The 25,969-nt window shown below is 42.6% G+C and overlaps 4 protein-coding genes across 6 annotated transcripts in view; 2 read left to right on the plus strand and 2 right to left on the minus strand.

Annotated features, from left to right (window-relative positions):
* Positions 1-424: 424 nt before the first annotated feature.
* On the minus strand, positions 425-6,141 carry ncbp2 (nuclear cap binding protein subunit 2). The gene is made up of 5 exons (XM_080014561.1): positions 5,983-6,141; positions 3,845-3,931; positions 3,544-3,638; positions 3,139-3,277; positions 425-1,116 (listed from the first exon to the last, which is right to left on the minus strand). The coding sequence occupies exons 1-5, from the start codon at positions 6,055-6,057 to the stop codon at positions 1,018-1,020; spliced, it is 495 nt and encodes a 164-aa protein (XP_079870687.1). The 5' UTR covers positions 6,058-6,141; the 3' UTR covers positions 425-1,017.
* A 1,291-nt stretch (positions 6,142-7,432) lies between these two features.
* On the minus strand, positions 7,433-9,021 carry fkbp2 (FKBP prolyl isomerase 2). Its single transcript, XM_079997138.1, has 2 exons — positions 8,482-9,021; positions 7,433-7,840 (listed from the first exon to the last, which is right to left on the minus strand). The coding sequence occupies exon 1, from the start codon at positions 8,931-8,933 to the stop codon at positions 8,517-8,519; it is 417 nt and encodes a 138-aa protein (XP_079853264.1). The 5' UTR covers positions 8,934-9,021; the 3' UTR covers positions 7,433-7,840; positions 8,482-8,516.
* A 317-nt stretch (positions 9,022-9,338) lies between these two features.
* On the plus strand, positions 9,339-10,199 carry LOC307241982 (protein NCBP2AS2-like). The gene is made up of 3 exons (XM_080016288.1): positions 9,339-9,471; positions 9,600-9,960; positions 10,065-10,199. Exon 2 carries the CDS (start codon positions 9,650-9,652, stop codon positions 9,920-9,922), a length of 273 nt encoding a protein of 90 aa, XP_079872414.1. The 5' UTR covers positions 9,339-9,471; positions 9,600-9,649; the 3' UTR covers positions 9,923-9,960; positions 10,065-10,199.
* Positions 10,200-12,736: 2,537 nt separating this feature from the next.
* hps3 (HPS3 biogenesis of lysosomal organelles complex 2 subunit 1) overlaps positions 12,737-25,969 on the plus strand; it is a 26,162-nt gene continuing 12,929 nt past the window's right edge. For 2 of the 3 annotated variants that reach the window (XM_080002846.1, XM_080002848.1), the window contains exons 1-10: positions 12,737-12,824; positions 13,139-13,317; positions 17,138-17,209; positions 17,699-17,792; positions 17,932-18,005; positions 18,694-18,906; positions 20,184-20,244; positions 21,313-21,398; positions 24,933-25,050; positions 25,388-25,541. In XM_080002846.1, the coding sequence (XP_079858972.1) occupies positions 13,267-13,317; positions 17,138-17,209; positions 17,699-17,792; positions 17,932-18,005; positions 18,694-18,906; positions 20,184-20,244; positions 21,313-21,398; positions 24,933-25,050; positions 25,388-25,541 (923 nt within the window). In that variant the 5' untranslated portion in view covers positions 12,737-12,824; positions 13,139-13,266. The remainder of the gene's footprint in view (positions 12,825-13,138; positions 13,318-17,137; positions 17,210-17,698; positions 17,793-17,931; positions 18,006-18,693; positions 18,907-20,183; positions 20,245-21,312; positions 21,399-24,932; positions 25,051-25,387; positions 25,542-25,969) is intronic. The other variant, XM_080002847.1, reaches the window with a different exon arrangement.

The following is a 25,969-nucleotide window of genomic DNA, read 5'->3' on the forward strand; positions in this document are numbered from 1 at the left end:
GAGTTCACCAAAAGGCACCTGAAGGACTCAGACAATGAGAAACAAGATTCCCTGGTCTGATGAAACCAAGATTGAACTCTTTGGCCTGAATGCAAAGTGTCGCGTCTGGAGGAAACCAGGCACCTCATCACCTGGCTAATACCATCCCTACAGTGAAGCATGGTAGTGGCAGCATCACCAACTGGGAGACTATTCAGGATCGCACAAGGTACAGATCCTTGATAAAAACCTGCTCCAGAGCACCAGAATTCATTCATTTTAGAATGAGGCATTTAACATAAAATGTGGGGAAAGTAGAGGGGTGTGAATACTTTCCGGATGCACTGTACGTATCCCCCACTTGGTCCAATGTTCGTGACTACAAATGTGACACCAGAAAAGAAAAAAGGCATTTTTCCCTGGAAATAAAGGCATCAATGGCCTATTGTTAGTGGGTTCACCCGCGTTTATATTTTATTGGGAAATAGAGGAAAAAAACAAACTATAGCGATAAATCATTTTTTTCCCCCCAGTAACTAAAAAGAAAAAAAAGAAAGTAAGCATTCTCACACGTCAAGACACAAAAAGGAAATTGACAATGAAACTCTAGGTGGAGATACAGTACGACCTCTTATTAAAAGTCAAACAGGATTCAGTGAAATAGAGCCAAAAAAATAAAATCCAAAACACACAGGGAGACAAAGTTCATTTCCTGATGGCGACGTGCCTTTAACATCCCAGAATGAAATGTCAGAAGGTTCATTGTGTGTATTATTGAAGGTGTTGGAGAAAATGTTTCAAATCACAGCACATTTGGAGTCAGGTTTTCTGGACTTCCGACACATCAACAACTGGTTCAATTGATCACAAAAAAGTAATAAAAAAAGGCGACAACAATGAATCACATTTTCTGTGGATGAAGGTCCGCTCCTTTGCTTGAGGATTTGCTTCAGAGTGTTTTTTTGTGGGGGGCATCTGTCCGTCTAAACTGTTCCTGCAGGAGTCCTGCTCTCTGGGGCAAGGGAACGCTCGGGCTGCTTAAAAACTATTGCGTGGCTCTGGGACCCTCTGCTGCTGAGCCAGTTTACCGTAGCCTCCTCGAGCTGGATCGTAGTCCTGTCTGTATTCGTCTCTCACCTGTATAACAAAAGACAGACACAAGAGTTGGGAGGCTGAAGAAACCAGTGACAACCACGGAGGGGATTTTTTTTTTTAATATTAATATTTTTTTTTTTTGGGCCCCAATATTCTTCTGTATACAACCATATTTTTTCTTTTTACCACTACAATAAAAAAATAAATACACATTTGAGCAGAGCTGTCAATGGTCCTCAATCTTTAGGCCACTGCAGCCGCAGTGACCGACGGACCGCTTTATTGCTATTCCTTATAACGTTTAGTTGTTTTTTGATATCTTCCAAGTTTATCTGGAACTGCTTGTCAATGTTTGTAACATTGTCAGGTGCCATGACAATAAGTAATAAAAATTGTCAAAATATTATTATGAGGTTCTTTTGCATAGAGGGGACAATTTTGCGTCATTACCTCTCAATTGAAATACTCGCAAATAGCTGTGCCACACAAGAGTATTTGCATAGCACTGTAGTTAGGGGTGCAATCCACCATTTACGGGCACTTTGTCAATTAGACGCTCGCTTTTTCACTGGTTTAGCCCAAAAGAAGCAGCAGCAACACTGGTTTAGACGTTGCAAAAGCCGCACAATCTTTTTGTGAATTTGCGCTTCAGTTTTACTACACGTGGCGAAATGGGGATATTTTTGCTCTGTACACAAACTGTTAGTTATATTTTGTGTAACGGCTTCAGTACACTGAAGGTTGGAGACATCATTGCACCTATTGCTACATTCCAATCCCACAACTACAGTTCAGAGCAATTATCTTTAGTGGTTTCAATCCCACCTTTTTTGTGATACTCTTAGGAGCGTGCTTGACTGTGCTCGATAGGGCGTCACTGCCAGACAGACCCTCATTCACGAGGGGGTTGTCAAGTTGTGGGGAAAACAGAAGCATTTGCACTCTACTCTCAATGCTTTACTGTCCAATCCACTGGCTTAGTTAGGGATGGGTATCCGAGGCTACCGTCCTGAATGTTTTATGAATAGCCCCCTATTCTAAAATGTCCGTGGATTGAATATTCACCCCCTCCCCACAAAAAAAATCATTAAAGAAAAAAGCCTTTGATCTATTCATGTCATTCCAATCGTGCATTAAAACACAAATCAAGTTGGACCCAGAAGGTATTGAGGAATTGTCAAATGACGCTTTCGTGTTGATGTCGTGTCGCTGATGATGTCTCTCCTGGAGAAGCCCAGGGGTCAGACCCTGATGGCTTTGAATCCTGGAAACGCCACTTTCTTCCAATTCGTGACAAAAGGCTCAAACTGTACCACAATTGTCTTTTTCTGAAGTCAGCTGTTTCAGATAAATATCAGTAGTCATCAATAATTAGTATTTATAATAGCAAAAAGAGAAATTTAACATGATACTGGAATTAAATTCAGTTACTGTCATTTCTGTCATCTGTCATCTCTCCATTCATGCATGGCTCATATTGCACTTTACTTTAACAATTGAGTATTTAATGTATTTTCAGATTTTATTCAAACATTGGACATCATGAATGTTATTTTCATTTAATGCCATGGGCAAAAGTTTCTTACTTTAAGTTTTACAGAATAAATGTCAAGTAGTTATTTGCCCCACCCCTTTTTTTAGCTGATCCAAAAAATGATCCAATCTGTGGCTCAAAACCATGATACGATCCGAACTGTGAGTTTTGTGATCTGATACACCAAATGACAAACGGGGTTAGTTCATTAAAAAAAAAAAATAAAAATTACAAAAAACTCTAAAATGGCCCAGATTGAATTAATATCTTTTTCCAAATAGGGGGAATCCCTAACCTTCTTAAAATTGAAAGATTCATTATGCAATGATTATAAAAAATTAAAAAAAATCCCTGTCATTCCAACAAAGCATTAAAGCCCCAATTTTTTATTTTAAATGTATTTTACTCAATTTCCTTATTGAACGTGAATAAATAAAAAGGCACCATGTGCCCCCAAGATATGCTGCATGATAAATTGCATAATGGTACTATGTGTTATGCCGAGACAATAGCGAATGAGGATTCCCCACCTGTCCTCCGGACTTGCCCCGGCCGTACTGCCTGCCCTCCTTGAAGCCGGCGTCCCAGTCCGTGCGGATGACGCGGTCATCCAGCCGTGTCCCGTTGATAAAGCGCATGGCGTGTTCTGCATCGGCACGTGTGTAATATCCAACACGGCTGTGGTTAAGGTCTGCCTGGCTTACTGCCTGGCTTACCGCCTGGCTTACTGCCTGGCTTACTGCCTGGCTTACTGCTTTCTAGAAGACCACTGGCAATTTTACTGATATTATCCAACATATGCTACTTTATGGAATACCTTTAACAGAAGAACAGAGAGCTATGCTTCGTGCATACATTAAAACATCAAGACTGAATGTCTATATTGAAATTTGTGGGCACAATTTTAAGTTAGTGTCGCATATTGTGGAGGATACTCTACGAAGCAGAAACCGCAGGCAGTCTTCTTGACTTTATCAAGACCAATTACGATGCGTTTGACATCTCCACTTCTGGAAAACATCTCATAGACCTGTAAAGTGGCAGATAAAATAAATAGATAATTAAGGAAGAATTGATGCATGAGTTCATATTTTTTTTTATTATAAATAAAGGCTACTGTAACAAAGTGGATTTTAATATGATTTTCATGAGCATGTGTGGCCAAGTGACAGTGCCAGGCTTTAAATAGCATCTTAATGTTTTGCAATATGGAGTTTTAAACACACTTAAACAGACCTGTTCCTCTGTCGTGTAAAACGACAGGTTTCCCACATACAGAGTGTTACTCTGCATAAGCAACTTCTCCTGCTCATAGCGTTTACCCTGAAGACAGACAGAAATGAATGGGATGAACAACACCTTCCACTTCACTCCAGGTAAAACAAAACATGTTCAGCGCACCAGAGGAATAATGGTACTCATCTATCTATGCAATGTATATGAAATATGGTAAAGGAAGGTTTGAAATGCTTGGTATGCCTACAACAACCAGTTGATTTTGAGCTGACACACCCACAAATGACAGGGGCACAGACGCCTCTTCATCGCCGGTGTGATAGCCACGAGACGAAATCTGCATGGCTTCACGCTGCAGCCAACACGATCATTACTGTACACTCACACCAGAAGCGATATCAGCTACTGTCAATCGCCAAAGAGCTGTCAATTCTGGGTCACAACAAACCCACGAGCGATCGATGTCGCCTGCGGGCGATCCTGTTCAACTCATCGCTTCATGTGCACATACTGTAGCTACGTTCATTTATTTAGATGTTTGCAAATGTATTTATATTTCTTTATAAAAATATAATATTTGCAACATTACCCACAATCCTGTTCCTCTCAGTCTTCAACTAATAATTAAAAAATTACAGTAAAAAAAACCAAACCATTGCAACCTTCTGTCGCTCTTAGTGGATGTATGCAAGTGTAAATGTACATACAGTAGTCGAGAAAAAATTATATATATTTATTATACATATATTTTGTACCTGTCAGATTAACTTCTCAAAATATTGAAGAATTTTTTTTTTTTTTTTTAATATCAAATTATATGTTAGTACGGGGACAGTCTGCACAAGAACTTTGCTTCAGGAGGTACAACTTCGACTTTCACATTTTTACTTCAGTGCGTCATGTAATAAACCCCACCAGGGATCCCAACTACCTCCCAAAACTTTTTCCATGCATCTTTTTTACAACATCTCTGGAAATGCCTTATCGTTGTTTTTGCGCGCAGCTAATTATCATGAAGTTGAAATCCATTCAACTTTCTACCATCGCCGAGTCCCTAGAAGCATCGCGTTGCTCTCCTTAATGTTGCCCTGCTTCACTCCTCATCACCACCTCCCATTGGAAATTAAAGTCTTCCGGCCACTTTGCTGCTGCATTTCGCTTCTGGTGTGAGTGTACGTTTATAGAGTGCTACAGGAATGCATCCTCAGACCTGGGAATTATTTTGCATTTTGGCCCTTCCGGTTCCCTTGTTCTGATGTCCAAAGCAATTTTTGAACAGGTTTTTGGTTGCATGCCTGAAATAGAGTGCTGTAGGAGCAAGTCCTAAAACCTGCAAATAAGTTCGCATTCCCAAACTACCAATTCCATTACCCCGAAGTCAATGGGTTTTTGGTTAGATGCCTAAAATAAGGTCTGTGGTTAACACGAGCTTAAGACATTTTCACATTTGTTCTAAGACATAAAATGCATCAGTAAATACCACACTGTGAACTTGACCTCGTGAATGCTGACGCTTTTAAGTGTCGTAAAAAAAAAGGCGGTTGCTAACAAGTGGCTTAATGAGATTACAGAGGTTGTCTGGGCCATTAAAACGTCTTCATACGGAACCTCACTCACTAGTCTGCCTCTAGGTGTGTTTATACTCACGCACACTATTCCAACTCGAACTTCTGTGCAAGACAATGAGGAAAATCAAATTACAAGTTGGAAACCTAGTCGTGCGGACGTTTAAATCATGCGACCGTGGTGTAGTTCGTTTATAGAGTGGTGTTCGTTAGTTGGGATTATCTCCCTGAACAAAACGTGGAGGTAACACACACTTTCGTTTGTCACATAGCTGATGTTCTGCAACAATCAACTCTATAGAATGCTCCGGATTTTTGTAGGCCAACCCGGAAGTTAGCATCTCCCTGGTTCCCTCGACAAAAAGCAAACGGGATTTTTCCATTTGATTTTGGATTATTGCAGAAAATAAGCTCTGTGGCAAAAAAAAAAGGTCTATGATATTTACAAATTGTGTTCAGAAAGATAATATTCACAAATGCACCACTCTATTCAACCTCGTCGCTAGCTTCAACTAGCATAGCAGCGTTGCAAACCGGGACCGCGTTAGAAAACAAAAGGTTTCTCCAACTCACCTTAAAGTGCTGGTCTCTGTATTGGCTAATGTCGACGTAGGAGTCACTGTGCAACGCGTTTAGTTTAATAGACATTATGCATAAATGAAAGGTTTGTCGGGTGTCTGTTTTACGCTCTCCACGCCAAGGTAATGTTGCAAGGAGGAACACGTTAGCACAACTTCGGGCTCCGGCATGTGTAACCCCTTTCATGGTCCGTGTTGTCGAAGCAAGTTCGACATTTAATGCATAACTCATAACTAACTCTGGTACCAATAAATCTCCAGCGTTCTTAAATCTATATGTGACGTCAAATCTATTGCAACATGTACACAATCTCCGTGAATAATCCTACGTCGTTTTACACATTCCCAGTTATAAACACAAACATAACATACGTTTTTGAATACTCTTTAACTATATAGCAGACACAGAAAACAAGTTGTATATGTTCATAATAACACACAGGGGGGGTGGGGTGGGTTTAAAATGTATAAAATACAAGACATTTTCTGGAAAATGTTTTGAAACTGACAAGTGTTCTCCACAATTCTTTATTTTACTCTTAATAGTACAGAGACTTAACTGAACTTAACATATCCTTTGACATATAATAAAGAAAAATGTCATCGATGACATTTTTGATACTGTAGATTGAATAGTTGGTAGCACCGCTTTTGGATAAAATCACTGAATCATGCACTGCCTTACCTATAGCCATGAATGAGATGACATGATGAGATTTGGCCTACTCTTCTTTGTGCCACTGCTCAAGAAAGCTAAGATTTCTTTTTTTTTTCTTTTTCAGTTTTAGATCTGGGGCCCTGTCCACAGCAGTCTCCCAGAAGGATTTTGGTTTGTTCAGATGTGTTTTTGCACACTCCAGCCGGGATTTATTGTGTCTCTCAGTAGTGTGGCCCTCCTGGACCTCTGCCATAGAACCCATTGAATTGGTGCTGGGTAGCACCGGTAGAAACTGTTGTAACCTAACTTGTATCGGAATGTGGAATAATGGACATTTATATTGCCCTTGAGTCTTTGACTGGACTCCTTGTTTTAGTTGCTTGTTTGTAATTCAAGGCCACCTTATGTGATAAAGTGGGACACTATGTCAACTCCAAAGACATTTTCTGCTAAACACTACCCTCTGTCCATGTGCATGTATTGACTTAATTATTCAGTCAACTAATTGTGGTTGTAGTCCATGCATTTTCTTTAATACAGAGGATCACCTTAAATCAGTTGAGTGGATTTCAATTACTAATTCAAATTGAATTATTTCTTTCTTACAACTTCCAAAGGATGCCAATATTGTTCCTGCCATAGATTTCTGCATATAATGGGCAAAAATCCAGTACTTTTTATCTTGTCCACTACAAATCCATGATACATATTTTGATTTCAACATTTTCCCAGGAAGGTATGGCCTATTATTAAAACAAACAAACAAAAAAATCCCACATTGCACCGCAAGTGTTCCCAAGTTTTATTAAAATAAATTTAACAAAAACATCTACTTCCAATTCTAACATTTGGAGTTCTTTTCAACCACAAAGGCAAATTTTCTAAAATTATCTGAAATGTTTAGAGACATGAACAAATCATTTTTATCACAATGAAAACAGACAACAGAATGTATGTTTGTTGGGCTGCGGCCTCTTAATATTATTTATCTTGTCCTTGGTAGACGAAAACAGTAACATTTGTCGCACCGATAACGATGATACAAATTAAGAGGGAAAGATATTCAATGGAAAGCAACGGAATAAACACAAAATCAGTGATGGGACGACATTGGCCAAACTCTTATTTCCAGATTTGGCATTCACATCATCACCAGGACAGATTCACCGCTCAGCGCCATGGCAACTCCTGGAATCTGAAATAAAAAAACGATTATATTTAGAACAGATGGTCATGGATAATTCAATTCGAACAAATGCATGTGAATAAGATAATATGGACTAGGCAGGGCAGTTATTAATAGAATATCAATAAGACTTTGTTAAATACTGGACAACCCCCTTTACCTCCACTGCTACACTACCCATTACTACTACTGTGATGTGAGAGAAGATAACACCTCATCGCTTGGATTTTGGTAATCACAATATGGTTGAAAGTCTGCATTACAGTACGATGGATGCCATTTTCTTTACTTTGTACACTGTTCTAACCAATGCCTCTACAAGTTTGGTCATAATAGCCACGTCGCTCATGATTGCCTCTGGAATATTTATTGTGTAGGAATATTTCTTGAAAGCACAGATAGTCATCCCCAAAATATAGTCAAATTCGTTTCACATCTAGGACCCCTCAATTTGGGAATAAGAAGGCCACTGATTAGCGTATGAGCCCATTTGATAAGATTGTGGGAGCCCAATCTGAAAATACTTTATATTGTTAGATATACTTCAGTCCATAATTTCACGGCTGTCTATACCATAGTTAGAGAGATAGAGAGAGCGCGAACAGTGAAACTATGATTAGAAAAGTGCATTATCTATCGGTGCGCATTACACTCTGAAAGCAGCCTCGCCAAGTCCCTTTCCCCGTCAAAGGTCTGATCTCCTCTCGATGCTGAGCAGCTCCACTTCGAAGATGAGCGTTGCGCCTCCGGGGATCTTGGGGGGAGCTCCCCTGTCTCCGTAGCCCAGCTCGGAGGGGATGACCAGCTTCCTCTTCTCCCCCTCGCACATCCCCAGCAGGCCTTGGTCCCAGCCCTTGATCACCTGGCCGGTTCCCAGCGTGAAGGTGAAAGGTCTGTCCCGGGGGACGCTGCTGTCGAACTCCGTGCCGTCCTCCAGCTTCCCGGTGTAGTGCATGTTCAGCACGTCCCCCTTACGGGACTTGATCGAGCAATTTTCCACTCGCTTCTTGATGCCGATCTGCAGCTTCTTCTTCTCGGCCCCGGTCGCCGACGCCGAGCCGAGCGAGACCAGCGTCGCCGCAAGCAGAAGACACGCACGCATGGTGAAATGCTGGCGTTTATATTAGAACGGAACTTAGCGTTTCGCCTCGGCCACGGACGGCAGCAAACCTCCAGCCCGAGCAAGGGAAATGAGCTGGGCAGTAGCGGGGAGACAAGGGAAATGACGTGGAGCCCGCCCAACGCCCAAATGACACCCTCGCATGAATATCTTCTCCGGTTAATATGGTAATGTTTTTTTGCGTCATTTTGGAAATAGATCATTTGACGCAACTTATACCGAGTGAAACGCATTTATTACATGGATTTGGTATCGCTTATGGCAAAATTATTTTCTGTGTTACCGTCTTTATTAAAAATATCAAAGGAAAGCTATGAAGCTGGTCAACATTTGCACAAACATATAGGATCTATTTTTAATATTACATGTGTTCGTTTTATGCTTATATATATATATTTTTAACAAATGCAAATGAGCTATACGGGTTTCAACATAAAACGGAAATCACGTGACAAGCGTCCACCTCACAAATAAGACCGTTCCGAATTTTGTGTCACCACGGTCATCGGCGTAAACTCAAGTAAGTTATGGATTTGTTATTCAGCGTTGACCGTACTTATAGTACAATTATACATATTTATATATAAATGTAGATTATATTTTCACATCGGAATTGAAATACATGTGTTATTCTTACATGTGTTACAGGGCGGGGAGAAAAGTTAATAGGTCAGCGTCCTGTGGGTCACAACACCAGAATGGCCATCATTCGCATGCTGTTCTCTCTGTTGAACAACCCCCGTGTCATTGAGAAGTTGGCCGAATCTCGGCCGATAAGGAGGGCAGCCCAGATCACGGCGTACGCCCTGACGAAGGCTCAGATCGCCGCGAGGGACGCCTTGGGGACGACCCAGAGGTCCGGGACGCTGAGATTTCCCCTGGGCATGGAACGTTTCAGGAAACTGCGGGAAACCTTCGTCAAAGAGGTCAAGGTCGGCTGGAAAGACGGATCCAAGCAGATCAAGAAATGAAGAGCGTGACATTTTTTTTTTTTTCAATGAATGGACTGAAAATCGTTTCTTATTGGGATGTACACCTTCACGAGGTTTCCTATTTCAATATCACAACAGGAACAAGTGGCCTATTGGTTCAATCCGATTCGTTATGGACCCAAAAATCCAGGGTCCCAAAATGTCCTGTGGAAAAGGGGGACGTTTAGATCAAAAGGCAACAGAGGGCAGTTGCATAACTACCTCCCCTAGAATCGATCTGCTATGTAAAGTAAAAGCCTGACTTTTTTGTCCAAGTGTATAGTAGCGATAATGGGAGAACCAGTTGGAACTATCTAAGCAGTCGTCCAACCAGCCCCCCTCCCTTATCAGCCCACAATTCTTGTTTAATATCCCTACTTTGCATATCTCTGCGTTCCACTTTCAGAAAGTTGTTAAAGGGAGCTGGTTTTATTTATTCACTGTGTTCGCATATACTGTGTATATACTTATACTGTCTATAAGTGAAATATTCATTTTAAATGACAAAAGAAAACAAATAAAGAGACAAGAAAGATTTGTCTCCTAAAATCCTGTCTTGACATTTAATACAATCCCTGCCATATTCGCCTGGTGATATATTCAGTGACATTGAATATATTACCAGGTCACTGTGCTACGGCTGAAGCCTCGTAGCAGATGTATTGACCGACAGTTGTTGGCTCATAATTTCTTATCAATGGGTATGAAGATTCTGACCTTTAGTATAGGAGCAATAAGATTAACTACCTGTCTTCTAGAATTTTCCCTCCAGCCTTTTGACAGATAATTTTGTACATTGGCACCATTTAAGGGGTTTCAGCAGACACATTTGTGGGTTATTAACTTATCTAATTTAATGGCAGGTTTAGGTACTGCAGTAGACTAATATTATCTATAAGGTGGAGTTGTGTTTGTGTATGCACAGAACTGGATACGGCAGAATGTCTTTAAATTCACTTTCCTCTGGAACAATAAAGTGTAGCAGCTAGCTTCAAATGTTGATAAATGTTATACATGTGATATCTCTTTCTCACTGCACCAAAAACCCGGTAACACCCATTAACATCCGGAATTTGTCACCAGTGGCAAAGGAAAAACCCGGGTCTCAGTCCCGGGTGAAATTACTCAGCAATAGACACAGGTTTTAATTGTCTCCACCTCCGATCGGCTCTGATGTGAACAGGACAACCGGATCGACTCGCTCATTTTGGCTCCTTGCGTGACGCAACGCACGTTGAAGTTCCGGACACTGGCGCATAAATAGACAGGAATATCAGTGTATCATCGCATCATTTCATATCCCATTTAGAATCCAAAATTGCAAGTTATTGACTTTTTTTTGCAAGGGGGACCGTGAAGTGTTGTCAGTGTGGGGGTCGCATGCTCCCCGTCGGTCCCCTCTGCCCAAAGACCGGTGCTTCATGCCGCTTCTCCTGTAGTGTGAGAAAAAAGTATTTTGAGCCGTTCAAAATACTTTTTTTTCAAGTTTTACAGTTGGTCCAAGTTGCTGTCTCCTCTACTGTTTTGTTCCCAATCACAATGGAACCACGAGACGCCCCTTTTACGGCTTGTTCGTGACGTCAACACCGTGACGGCACCAGGAAAAAAAACGCCATTTCTCCTGGCAATGCGAAAGGTGTCAATCGCCTATTTTTAGCAGGTTGATCAACAGTATCATATGGACTAACCGCACACTAACTTACAATGAATGCAAAAGAGTCAAATTGCTTCTGATTCTTGTAAAATGTGACACTTCACAATAACTAACTTAAATGTGGGGAAGCAAGAGGCCCTGATATAAGGCAGACTAATAGTTATAATAAAAGTTTTCAGGATATGTTGTGAAGGCAGGTAGAAGACGTCTCAGCCACAGTCTCAAAGAAAAAAAAAGTGCAATGGTGTTTAGTTGGGATAAAGATATCTCCTGAAGGTGGTGTGGGTGGCAGGAATTACTATTACAATATAGCATACCTATTGTATTGGTCTGTCTGTCTATCAATGAGTTCATTTCAGATTCCTTCCTGAACGGTTTCAAGTGCCTAATGCCTCATGTTGGACCTAACTATAGACATTTTAAATTCCTATTCATTCCTAATAAGTACAAAGCTCAAAGGCAAACAATTGTAGTCAAGCGTAAGTCAATAGCATATCTGTTTTTCTGTGTGTATAAATAGTAATGTCAATAGTGATGTAATGTTAAGTTAAAACTAAAGGTAATAGCTCAAGGGCCAAATAAGATCGATGCTTTATTCATCCCCGGAAAGAAATTGCATTGACTCAACAGCTCACAATAAAACAGAAGGCAAAATATTAATAAAACAATACGACAGAAATATGAAAAAGAAAATGGCAATATATAGAGAAAAAAAATCTAATCCACCCACACACATTTTATTTTCCCAGATTCAACTGCATATTTAAACATTTGATCTAGATCTTTTGACACCGTGAGAATTCTTCAGTGACGTCACATTTTCGCGACTTTGTTTGTTAGCCTGTTAGCATTTCAGAGGAGTTGGACTAATAGTTTTTTTAATATATGTACATCTGATTTTTAAACTCAGCAAGAACATATATGACGGAGCACCATACATATATATATAAGACTTACTGTCAGAGTACCATAACATTGAACACGGCTTAAGTCGAAGTCGCCACTTCTCCATTAACTTGAGGGGACTGGCTCAGACCTTTGCCGCACTTCCGCTCAGAAACGCCCCACACATCTCGACAACCAATAGAAACGTCAAACGACTTTTGAACCAATGAGCAACGGGAGGGGTGGGGATTTGCGATTGTGGCGAAAGTTTGTCTTCCTACTTTTGTAAAATAACACACAGAAGGTTCGAAGGTTTTTTCGTCTTCTCCGAATTGTCAAAAGAAGAAAACCAGCAGAAGGCGAGTACGTCGATTGAATTATCATGTTTATATCACACCCGTGCTTTTTCTTTTTTACTTTAATGCTTCTCACAAGACAGCATGTGATGTCGATTAGAGAGAGAGAGAGAGAGAGAGAGAGAGAGAGAGCAAGGATTCATCTACTTTAGTGTCGTATTGCAGAATATCGATCGAAGCAGGCAGGCGGAAGGTGGTAGAAACGCCGATGGAAGAATAGAGCTGCCTTTATCGCTTAACATTTAACAACGGTTGAAAGCGTCTGGTTTAAAGCGAATTCGTTGTTTTTTTTTATTGTTTTTGTTTTTTTTTTTCATGCAGAATAAGCCCTTCCACATTACAGGGCCGGTGTACTGAATTGCTGACTTTCAAAGACGTTTCTGGGATGCAGTGGCCTTGAAGAGATGGGTTTGGGATACTAACTAGGATTTCCAAGACATCTTCTCAAAATGGTCCATGTCTACAACTGCCACCCCTTCGCCTCACAACAGATAGTACAGGTCAGTAGTGATGGGCTCCGGGGTCCCTGGACCCTGTCTTAATTTTGACGGTCCAACTTGTCGGCCTATCTGTTTAGAGCAGTGACTCTCGACCTTTTTTTTCCGAGACCCCCATCTCATAAGATTTTTTTTTATTGTTCATTGATATGATTCAGTCCAGTCTTACAGATATGTCGTTACTGTAGTTACAGAGATAATAGTGAAACATTTGGGTTGTGCTACAACCCTGCTTTTACCAATGTAGAACAAGACTTCTTACTATGCCTTAAGCCAAGGGTCTCAAACTACAGATTTATTGCTAAATCTGGCCCGCAAATATTTTTTTTCACATTGCAATGCTTAATTGACCCACACAAATGTACTTAATGTTTTCAAAACGGAATAAATAGATCAGCACATTTTAGTATTTTTAGTATTTTTAGAGCTTATTGTGCGTAATCGCCGGGTGTCATGACATTTCACTGCATATATGAATGACCGTATGTATATGTATGTGACAAATAACCTCTTGAATCTTGAATAAGAGAGCTATTTCTAACAGGATTATGAGGCAATAGAATGCAGGAGAAAACAAAACAAAAAAAGGCCGGTTTTCCCTTTAAGGTCAACACGGCCTCCGAGAAGAAGATAACCTGGCCAGTGGCCCCCGGGTCATTTGAGACCACTGCCTTAAACTGTCTCCAGACAGCTCCACTGAATAAAGCTGAAAGCCTTTTTTAACCAACCAATTCTCAACTTTGCCCTGACAGGCTGTGATTGGGCCACAAGGGCAACCATCATAAGGCCCGCCCCCCACTATATACTGGGTCATTGCCTGTCATACGTCCTCTGACATATCAAGCTGGTCAGGGAACAAGATAAGAACTCTCATTCTTCATTCGTAAAACCAGGGTTGTAGCACCCAAACATTTTACTTCATTTCAAACTTGAGTTTGGAGGAGAAAACAAAGAGAGCTCAATTATGGTTGATTTGAATCCCGCTTTTATGTTCTTGGGCTGAAAAGCCGGATTGGGTTTCAACGTAACCCTCCCAATTGTTCGTGGATAACACAGAGCAGGTAAGGACAGACAGTGTGGCCAGATCTCCAAGACGCTTTGTCGAGACAAGTGGCAGAAGCAGTGCTGACTTCACCTCATGTAGAGGTTTGAATGTGGGTCTTATTAAGACAACACCAAAACCAGATCCCATTTCGGAGTCAGCAATAGCACACGCGGGCGTAACCCGTCGGGTACCTTGCATTAACCTGGGTGCCTTGCATAAACCTGGATGCCAAATGTGGCTGCCTGGTGGCTTTCCATCCACTCCATTATGACAGGCCAATATAGTGGCCAGGTACACCTTGAGGGTGGACGGTGCCAAGCCTTTTTCATGCAGGCTTTGGAGGACACTGAGTATGACCCCAATATTACAGCGTAGTAGGTCATCTCCACGCGCCACTCACCAGCATTCAAAGGCTAGCCATTTGGATGCTTTACGCATCCAAATGGAGAATCCGTCTTTCCACAATTGGTATGTGAAAGTAAGCATCTTTCAAATCCACCGAAGTAAACCAGTCTCCCTGTCGGATAGATTTGTACAAGTGATGGTGTGTAAATATTCAAAGTGGGAGCTTTCTCAATGTTTTGTGTAAAATTCTGGGATCCAGAATTGGTCTCAGAAGACCTGTGTATTTTTTAAATAAGTAAATATCTGCTGTAAAAAACGCTGTTTCTCTCCCTGTCCACTATCTGGCGATGGCGCCCTTCTCCAGCAAGGACTGAATTTCCTGTTCCAGGATGACAGTTGATGAGTCCAAGACTTCTGTCAGTGTGACTAAAGCAAACGGCAGTGGACGAAGGGCGAACTGCAGTGCATAGCCCTTTCTTATCATCCTCTCTACCCAGGGAGAAACTGCACATGCGTGTCTCCATATGCTCACATGAGCTGACAGGCATGATCTGGTTTCTGGTAACGATGGCACAAGGGCGGACTCGCCCACAAACTGAGCCTCTGGCCACTTTTTCTGGGCAGTGAGGCTCACACCTGTGTTTGTGTGTTTAGTGACAAAGACTGTGTCTGGACATTAACCGCACGGCTTTCACTGGCATGGGAGTTGGTACAGCAGAATGTCTTTTTCATTGCTAAAACTGTAGGTCCAGCGGATGGTCCAGCAGCACAAATCCCCTCTCCATATTGGCTCAGGTCCTCTGTGCCTTCCTGCCCCTCACTGCCAAAGCTTGCGGCTGCTGAGGACGGTGGAAAGGATTCCTATTCCAGCCCCTCATCCTGTCAGCGGGGGGAGGCTGGGGCGGCTGCCTGGGCTCACTACGCTTCATGAAATTCCTCAATGCCACCGGCTCCTTCTGCTGCCACTCAAATTTGTAGGTCATGGTGTCCACAATGAGCCTGAATAGACCGTTACACTGTCACCGGGGCGTTCAGGAGCCTATTCTTCATTTTCTCAGAAATCTGAAACAGGTTCAGCCATACGTGGCCCTGCGTCACCACCGAAAACCCCATCATACACTTCTAAAGCAGGAATCTGTGGCCTTGCACAGTATGCTTATGTCTTGGGCGACCTTGTAGGACTTCTACACCGGATTCGCTGTCAACCTACATGCCTAGGCCTAGGCTTTTCTATGGTGAGGGAGGGGCACAGGTGGGCCGCTACTGATTCCTGCTGGGGGGGCATAGCCAGGTAGCCCAAGTCTGGCTCGGTGTCCAGGGTCGACCAGTGGTTGAACGCCTGGATGGGGGGAGAGCGTTTTCTGTGGAGGACTCCAAGATGATCTCACTCCCTGGTAAAATCCTCCAGCACAGGAAGGGGATGCAGGGGAGGAGGCCGATCCCCAGCCTCTGTAAAATGCGCCCCAGCCAGCATGGAGGGAGCGGTTTTGGGGTCTGGCCATGGGATTGCCAGCTTTGCCGTAGTTCGCTCCAGGTGGTGCTGCACCCCCTGGTGGAAAGGCCCCTGGGATGGTTTGTGAGCAGCACCTTGTGCCTCTTCATCTGGCTCCCCCCCCTTCCCCTCCTGGACCGTGGAAGTCCCACCATGCCTGCTTTGTAGCCAACTCCTCCTGATCCACTTGGCAACGATGCTGAGGGGGATCAAGAGTGGCGGCGGAGCATGGCCTCTGGACAAGGCCCAAGGATGTGAGAGCCGATTCCACCCCCAAGACACTCGTAGGCCTTTAGGCAGTAGCGGGGGCTACTAGGGAGGTAACCAAGGATATCGGCCTGATGGCAGGTGACTCCAAGTGGCAGTCCCAAGCAGTCGACACTAAAGAACGGGTCCGAGAGTACCGCTTCTGCGTGTACCGTGCCAAGACAGCGGACCCACAGTGGGTGAGTATCCTTGCGGGTCATGTGCATGCCACAGCCAGCACATGACTTAAGGTCCCCAGCCGACATCTTTTTTTTTTCTTTTCCTTTTTTTTTTTTTTCACAATAAAAGGCTTGCATTTAGAGCTGGGAGCTGAATAGCAGAATAGGGAGCATGACAGGCAGTGACCCCGTATATATACCGGGGGGCGGGCCTTATGAATAGTACCCTATTGGCCCAATCACAGCCTGTCAGGGCCAATTTGAGAGCTGGTTGGTTCAAAAGGGCTCTCAGCTTTATTCAGTGGAGCTGTTTGAAGACAGCTTAAGGCATAGTAAGAATTTGAGTTTGACATGACGTAAAACTATGATCAAAACAATCATTCATTATTGTACATTCTCCAATCCTTTTGCTGGGGGCTCCACTTGGAACTGCTTCAACAGTCCCCAGGGGACCCTGGTCCCTATGCTGAGGACCACAGATCAAGAGTAAAATAAGTTTTGCTTTTTGGTCTCCAGGTTGAACATGAACCAGGACTGATATGCTCCGGTGGAGGAGCCCTCTTTGTTGTGGCCACTGGAGGATGCAAGGTTGCATTCATACTTCATTTGATATCTTGAATGTTGGCTCAGCAAAAAATATAATATCTTTTGTTCTTTGACAAATATTAGCAACTACATTTATAGCAAGGCAATCTTAAACCACATATTCCTTCATACAAAGCTTAATTTGTATGTAATATTCATTGTTGAATGATATATGTTTATATAAATTTGAGTATGTTTTCCTCATGTCCTCGGTGAGCGTTCAGTTTTTTATATTTCATGTGATGGTCTTGAAAGATATAGAATGACTTGAGTTTTGAGAGAGAGAGAGAGAGAGAGAGAGAGAGAGAGAGAGAGAGAGAGAGAGAGAGAGAGAGAGAGAGAGAGAGAGAGAGAGAGAGAGAGAGAGAGAGAGAGAGAGAGAGAGAGAGAGAGAGAGAGAGAGAGAGAGAGAGAGAGAGAGATTTGTCACCAATTAATATACAAATCGAATGTCTTCATGCCACTGCCTATGTTGTGTTGCACTGAACCAAGGTGGATGTGTACAGTCTGGAGCAGGAGGGCTGCCCTCTCCTCTGTCGCTTTGCCACCATGGGAACAGTCAAGAACATCCAGCACAGCAATATAGGTCTGTTCTGCAGTTATTGCTTCTCTCTCTCTGTCTCTCTCTGTCTCTCCCTGTCTCTGTCTGTCTCTCTCTGCATTCCTTCAATTATGACTGTAAGTTCAGCGATTACATTTATATCTCTTCTCTTCTGTGTGCCCAGGAGACTACCTGGTGACAATAGAAGAGAAGAACAGCGCGACCTACCTCAGATCCTACACCAACTGGCGCTACCAGGTAACCACAAGTGAGAGCTGTTCAACGTGCCCTGGTAGCTTGCATAGAGACCTTCAAGAGTGACCATCTCCTCTTCTTGGGTCTTTTAATTGTGGCTCATGTACACACAACCCTTCCGTCCGCATGCCTTTGATGATCTCGATACCTATCTTACTTGTTTAGATCAAAGGAACAGAAAATATACACTGATTTAAAATCCCATGTGCTGATAATTAGGGTGCTAAGCCCAGTTTAGCCGAACAACTTCACACACCTGTCCCTACGCTTAAGGAGAGTACATCAGAAAGTGCCATTATAAATCTTCAACCAGCTCCAAATGGCCAATTAGCAAGTTGGCGTCCTCTTTTACTTTTCATTGAATTTATATCTATACAATTGGTATCCATAATCGGGCACCCTTGAAATATGCACAATAATGGAGGGAATGGCAAGTTTCATGAATCTTCGATTTGTTATTTTGTGGAGGCTATTTTCCCGAGAACAACGGTGAGACAGTTTGAAGAAGCCTTTTTCTGAATAACGCATTGCCTGCCCTGCCCATTTAGAATCTTTCACAAACTAAGGGGCTCTGTAGAACTACTAACTATTTTTATCAATTAAAGTCCAACTCATCCAAGCTTCCACCTATCCCAGTGGTCTATCCATACCTATCAGTCCTCACATCCGACCTCTCTCCCTCTCATTTCAGGCGGAGGAGAAGGCGCGTGTCGGAGTGCGTTTGTTGGGCCACCTGCTGCGCGGGGCATCTGTGCGGGGCGGGGCTCAGATGGAGATCATTGAGATCCCCTTGTCGGAGCAGCCGGTCGCCATGGCGTGCTGCCCCGTGGCTGGGGACCTTCTGGTGGCCTGCGAGAAAACTCTGATTCTGTTCACCCTGAGGAGGCAGAGCCAGCAGAACGTGGTGAGCCTAGCTTCCCACGAACTAGAGATCCGTTCCACTGTGGCAGGGGTCTGGGTCATTAGGATTGGTTTTGAAAATCGTGAATACCGCTGGCAAGGAAGTGGTATCATTGCATAAGAAACAGAATAACTTATCAAACATCTAGCCAAACCCTGTGTTTAATAAATCTTCATCCTAGAAGATATTCTATAAGTTTCCCTCGTTGCCCTACGTGCTTCAGCTGATGAATTTGCTCCACGGTTTGGGATTGTTTAGTAATTGGACATTTGGGAATTCTATAACCTAAGTACAGAACCCATTTGACACTGTCATTAAAATGTGATCTGTATCTAGATACTTTATCCGGATTATGACATCCGTTCACAGGCCTTTGCAATTTCACCAGGTATAAATAAACGTTTAAACGTTAAATCAACGTATCTTGATTTCTTCTGCATTGTGATGGGATCTTGGTATGCAAATCAGGAAGGTGGACTAGTCAACAAGAAGCGAAGCTACTATATGGCTTTTACTTATTTTTCCTTTGCCGAGGAAGGGGCTGTCTACGGTAATTTTCTACGGTAAAGACAACAGCAGCGAAAACAAATATTTCTGCAGCCACTGTGAATGCCCCCACATCAAATCACTCTCTGTGAATGGACTGATGAATGGAAGGAGTGGATCGTTCAGTCCTTCATTGATGCTGAGTGGATTGCAACCTTTCCATTCCATTTCTGAGAAATTGTGAGCTGTCCTGTCACGGAGGAATACCATTTGGTGGTCCTGGGTGTCCAGAGTTGGGCGGAGTTAGGTGATGTTTTCGACTTGTGGGCGTTTTTTTTTTTCTCATGAATGTGGCCAAGCTGTCAGATTGTATTTACACCTGGCTGAGAACCGATCACAATGCCGAGCTAGACCACCTCCAGATGTGGTCTGGCAGGTCTCATAGCATTCCCATTGCAACGCATTCTGCATGCATTTACACCAGCATTAACATGCGTATTTCCTTATCCAGATAAGATACCCAGATACAGAACGTATTTAAGATTAAAAATGAGCCTATGGGGATTTTGATCACAGTATTTGGATTTTGGATTTGAATAATTTTAAAATAATAATAATAAAAACAAAGATTAAAGTTGATTAAAAATGACCTTTGATTATGATGACAATGTCAATTTCTGTATCGCTTCACCTTTTTAAATAAGATAAATTGGCCACTAGTGTTGCTACAGCTTTGTTACACAGAACGATGTATTAAATCAAAAGGATAACCTTCATATTCTCTTTCAAAACAGAGCCAGCAGAGCCTTCAGAGTTCTTGGCCGAACACACAGCTGAGCTCCAGTCACAATCAGGGTAAGTTGACCGCAGAAAGTTAACACTCTCACACTATTGAACAGTATGTGCCACGGTGCTTTATTACATTATAGTCTTAAGAGGATTTTAAAGTTTCAATTGCTGGTGTTTTTAATACCTCTAATGATAATTCATGTAAGGTACTAAGTTACTGTATTATAAATGTGGCCTCACCACACCGAATTGCATGCAAATAATGTGATTTAAATTACAGTGGTACCTTGAGTTACATACGAGGTTTACGAGTTACGAGCCGTCGTTCCGTCGATTTTTTGTATTGATTTGCGAGCAAAAATTTGAGTTACGAGGAGCGCGCTTCCGCTGGTGGGCGTGGAGAGTGAATGCAGCCAGCATCCCGTGTCTCACTCCTTCACTTCATGGAGTTACCTGAGCGTGGCAGCATCGCTTTTGTGTTTTGTGCTCGCGATTTGTGCTTTTTGTGCAGTTATTTTGCCCAAAAAATTTTCAAATCATGGGTCCGAAAAAAAAAGTGCTGAGAAGAAGAAGCGGATGATGTCCATTGATTTAAAGTGCAAAATAATAGACAAACATGAGCGAGGTGTGCGTGTGATGGAATTGGCGAGGCAGTACGAGCGTAGTACTTCTACGGTATGTACCATACTGAAGCAGAAGGAGACGATAAAGGGTATTACGCCAGCCAAGGGCGTTAAAATAATGTCTACGCTGCGGACCACTGTCCATGAAAAGATGGAGAATCTGCTGTTGGTGTGGTTGACGGAGAAGCAGCTCATAGGAAATAGCGTGACGGAGGGTATCATCTGCGAGAAGGCAGAAGAGAAGAGAGATCTGCACATTCTCTTTTATTGTGTTTTATTATGTTTTTATACAATATTTGTTATTTATAAATACATTTTTCTTATATAAAAACACTTAACCAAAAAAATTGTGGTGTTTTTTGGGGGGGCTGGAACGGATAAATGGCATTTCAAGTAATTTCAGTGGGGGAAAATTGATTTGCTATACGAGCAAATTGAAATAAGAACTCTGTCACGGAACGAATTAAACTCGTAAGTCAAGGTAACACTGTATTATTATTTTTTGTCCTAGGTCAAAATTCAAGCTCCAACCAGAACATCATTCTGGACTTTGAGCGCTCTGTCATCCTCCATATACCTGGACTGGCACCTCAACAGGTGCTCTTCTGTTGTGTTCTCTTCTACACTTCTCTTCCCTGGTGTTCTGTCTCTCTTTTCTATTACTGTTTCTTTTGTTTTCCTAACTAGGAATGACAAATGATTCTTAAAAAAAAAAAAGAAAAAAAGTGATTAATGTAAATGTATGTCGAAATTTCATGAAAAAGAAACACTATTTCTGTGTCAAATTCCAGTAAAAGGAAACCTTTATTCTGTAAAATACAGGCTAAGATAAAGAGTAACAGGGTTTTTCTCCCTATGAAAAGGAGCCATGGATCAATTATCGTAACAAAAGAGTTTTGGTTAGGCCAAATTAAACAATAGATAGAAAGGGCTACCCCCCTTTCTTTGCCCACCTTTTGTCTCATACAAAATGCCACTCTGGGCTTTTTTTTACGTTACCAAAGTTTAAAATAGTTATGTTCATTGGGTCTTGTGGTATAACAGTATGATTGATTAATTAAAGAGGCATTGAATCGAGGCTGCATTCCCTGAAGGGGCAATACACATTCATCACAGTCATTTTACATTTACATTTAGTCATTTAGCAGATGCTTTTATTCAAAGGGACTTACAAGGGAGAATAACATTCCAGCTACATTGCAACAGAAACATTAGTGTAACAATAAATAAATACTGCTAAGTAGTGCTAAGTAATTGTAAGTTAGGAGAGGAGGTGCTCTCTGAAGAGCTGGGTCTTCAAGTTCTTCTGAAAGACAGAGAGGGAGGCCCCTGCTCTGGTGGTTTTTGGCAGCTCATTCCACCAACGTGGAACTACAAATGAGAATAGCCTGGATTGCCATGGTTGTGCAGCCGGCAGAGCCAGGCGACGCTCATTTGACGAACGCAGCATCCGGGGGGTAACATGTGCTTTTACAAGAGCACTTAAGTAAGTGGGAGCATTCCCAACAATCACTCTGTAGGCAAGCATCAGAGACTTGAATTTGATGCGAGCGGCTACAGGTAACCAGTGGAGCTCGATGAGCAGCGGAGTAACGTGTGCCCTCTTTGGCTGGTTGAGGACCAGTCACACCGCCGCATTCTCTATCATCTGCAGTGGCTTCACCGCACAAGACGGCAAGCCTGTTAAGAGGGCGTTGCAGTAGTCGAGGCAGGAAATCACCAAGGTTTGTACCAGCAGTTGAGTGGCATATTGGGTCAGGTATGGCCTGACTTTTCGGATGTTGAATAGTGCGAAGCGGCACAACCGAGAGACAGCGGCAACATGGTCCGAGAATCTCAGTTGGTCATCGATAATGACACCTAGATTCCTTGCAGCCTTGGTAGGAACAAGAGATAGAGAGTCAATTTTAATATCAATGTTGTGATAAATACCTTGTTTGGCCGGGAAGACCAACAGATCCATTTTTGCCAGGTTTAGTTGAAGATGGTAATCCTTCATCCACGTGGATATGTCAGCGAGGCAATCCGAGATCCGCGTTGAGACAGTGGGGTCATCAGGCAGGAAAGACAGAGTTGAGTATCATCCGCATACCAGTGATATGAAAAACCATGTGAGCGGATGATCTGGCCCAGCGAGGTGGTGTATATGGCAAAGAGGAGAGGTCCCAGCGCAGAGCCTTGGGGCACCCCTGTGGTGATGCACAGACAACTGGCCTTGCCATGTCACACTGAACGAACGCCCAGTGAGGTAAGATTCGAACCAGGAAAGTGCACTGCCAGTGATGCCCATACTTGAGAGTATGGACAGGAGAATGCTGTGATTGACAGTGTCAAAAGCAGCTGATAAGTCTATCAGAATGAGAACTGAGGATTGGGCAGCAGCTCTAGCAGTTTTTAAGGCCTCCGTCACAGACAACAGGGCTGTTTCAGTGGAGTGTCCGCTTTGGAAGCCAGATTGAAGTGGATCAAGAAGGTTGTTTCTTGACAGGAATTCTGTAACTTGTCCAGAGACCGCCCTCTCAATGGCTTTGGAAAGGAATGGGAGGAGTGAGACCGGCCGATAGTCTTCCACTCGAGTGGGATCGAGTGAAGGTTTTTTGAGCAGTGGTGCTACCCTAGCCACTTTGAAAGCAGAGGGTAATGTGCCAGAAGTGAGGGAAGAATTAATCAAATGTGTGATTGCCGGGGTGACAGCTGGTGATATGGCTTGAAGGAGGTTAGATGGGATCGGTGAGGTGTAAAACAAGAGAACAATGAGCCATGAGCCGGAGTAGACAGGTTGTGAGTTAGTTGTTTAGTGAATTGGCTGCTGATGGCTGCCACTTTGTCAGTAAAAAAGGAGGCAAAGCTATCAGCAGTGAGGTTGGTAGCTGGAGGAGGTGGTGGAGGGTAGAGCAGAGATTTAAAGGTGGAGAATAACTTGCGTGTGTCTGTGGCACCGTTGATCCTGTCATTGAAGAAAGCCTTCTTAGCAGCAGTAATGCTGGAAGAGAAGGAGGACAGCAGTGTCTGGTAGCTTGCATGATCTTCAGCCGCTTCGGATTTGTGCCATTTCCTCCCGGCTGTTAGGAGGTCAGTGCGTGATGTCCGGAGGGTGTCACTCAGCCACGGGTGCGACTGGGTTGATCGAGCAGGTCTGGTGGATAGTGGACACAGGCTCTCCAGACATGAGCTCAAGGTAGAGCAGAGAGAATCTGTGGCATCCTTAACCTGTATAGAGGAGAAAGTGCCGTGAGGCAGAAGAGGAGAGCACAGAGGAGAAGTGATAATACGAGATAATAGATACAAAGCAGTAAATACACTTACACAACAGTCTTGCCACTGTAGCTTTTGGGGTATTAGGTTAGCGATGGTTATATTTAGGTATGAGGTTTGAATTGGTTATATGTTATGTAGGTGTTAAGGTATAGGTGGTTATGTTTAGGTATAAGATTTTAAGGAAGGGGGTTAGTAAGCCATGACTGACTGGATCGTTAGCACTAAAGTGGCAGGCTTGTAGTGTAGAGCCTTGTGAGAGCCCAACTCTGCACCTGATCTGAACCATCAGTTGTACACTGGAAAATTATTTATTCATGAATAACCTCGATCTTGACATCCGCAGGTTTTGCATTTGTCACCTTCAATCTCCGTTGACTTATGATGACTAAAAAGTCCATCTTTGTTGGTATCAGGTGTCCTAAAAAATTTTTTTTTAAACCACTGTGCCGCAGCACACTAATGTACCGTGAGAACTAGTCAGGTGTGCCGTGAAAATACGGCTAATGAAGTCTACTTAAAATACATAAATCATGGCAAATAGCTCTTTTGTTGCAAGATGAAAATTGCAAGGCTGTACTAATTCATCAGTTCCAGTCAGGATACCAGTTCTATGCTGTTAATTAGCTCAAGTGTCACACTGAAAGTGAGAACTTTTGCTGAGAACTCTTTTGCTGGAGTGTATCCCAACTGTCCGCTACAAACAAATCTTTGTAGGCCAAAATAATAAACACAGTTCTATGGGTTTGTTGAAATTTTGTTATGTTTCGTAGTTAACAGGATAGTGGTGTGCCGTAGGATTATATCATTGTAAGAAGTGTGAAGTGGCAGAAAAAAGGTTGGACAACACTGTCCTAAAAGTCCCTTGCCCTCCAGGTGGCGCTGTGTGGGGCATACTTGGCAGTAGTATCAGAGCTGGAGGTACTGGTGCTTAAACTCATGGCAGCTCCCGGCCCCCAGAACCAGGACGAATCTGCAAGCACGGACGAAACTGGTAAAAGAAAATGATGCAGAAGAACTGCCGGCTATCGCCAAACATCTATTGAAAATGGAGTGGCAAAGTTACACTTGGACACTTACACTTAGAAATGTTCTGACAAAGCTTAATGCATTGATTATACATTTATTCAGCATACCTATTAAATAATTAAATAAATACATTGAATTAAATAGACCACTTAGATTGACATAGGAAAGGTTTTCATGTATCATGTATTTAATGTTTCATCATTCCTGCCACACATTCTGATAAAAGGACGGACTGCTGTAATTTAATTACAGGCCCAACAGGGTGCCTCAAACTCATCTTGTGTGTGTGTGTGTCTTCCTAGCAGATAACGCAGAGGATCCAGTTGATTTCCTGTTCCTCGCGCGCCACCAGGAGTTGCTTGGAGACCAAGCCAAAGACTGTGGCCTGTCTGTCACCATGGAGAAGACTGGGCTGGAGGATAGGGGCCAATACACACTCTCTTATGTTCTATACAGGTGTGTGTTGATACCCACCAACCCGACCAAGAACCCTTAAATCTGAGTAAATGATGTTACATCAGACAGACTTCTCTTGTAGATTATTCATGGAAAACAAGAACCGTGTGTGTTTTCCTTTTCTTATGTTGTAATAATAATAATAATAATGTTGGTATGTTGGGCTCATTGAGTTATTGTGCATCACAGTGGTGATGCATTTTCAAAGTTTTAACAAAAAATACAATCAAATGAGTTTTAAAACATTTTGAAAGTAACCATGAGATTTCTCTTTTTTTTATTGATATAAAAAAATATTTTTCTAAATATTTTTCTACAGAACCCGGAATCGCGCCTGTGCGAGCACCTTGTGTCGATTATGCACATTTTAGTATTTTTAGAGCTTATTGTGCAGAATCACTGGGTGTCATGACATTTCACTGTATATA

The sequence above is a fragment of the Zeus faber genome (genome assembly GCF_960531495.2).
Source record: "Zeus faber genome assembly, chromosome: 1".
Lineage (NCBI taxonomy): Eukaryota > Metazoa > Chordata > Actinopteri > Zeiformes > Zeidae > Zeus > Zeus faber.

Excerpts from the sequence above, each read along its gene's own strand:
- LOC307241982 (XM_080016288.1), top strand. The coding sequence starts at position 9,650 with ATGGCCATCATTCGCATGCTGTTCTCTCTGTTGAACAACCCCCGTGTC.
- ncbp2 (XM_080014561.1), bottom strand. The coding sequence starts at position 6,057 with ATGTCTATTAAACTAAACGCGTTGCACAGTGACTCCTACGTCGACATT. Across the intron at positions 3,932-5,982 it reads ACAGAGACCAGCACTTTAAG|GGTAAACGCTATGAGCAGGA; the intron begins GTGAGTTGGAGA and ends GTCTGTCTTCAG. Across the intron at positions 3,278-3,543 it reads TGCGGTTTCTGCTTCGTAGA|ATATTACACACGTGCCGATG; the intron begins GTATCCTCCACA and ends CAGCCGTGTTGG.
- fkbp2 (XM_079997138.1), bottom strand. The coding sequence starts at position 8,933 with ATGCGTGCGTGTCTTCTGCTTGCGGCGACGCTGGTCTCGCTCGGCTCG.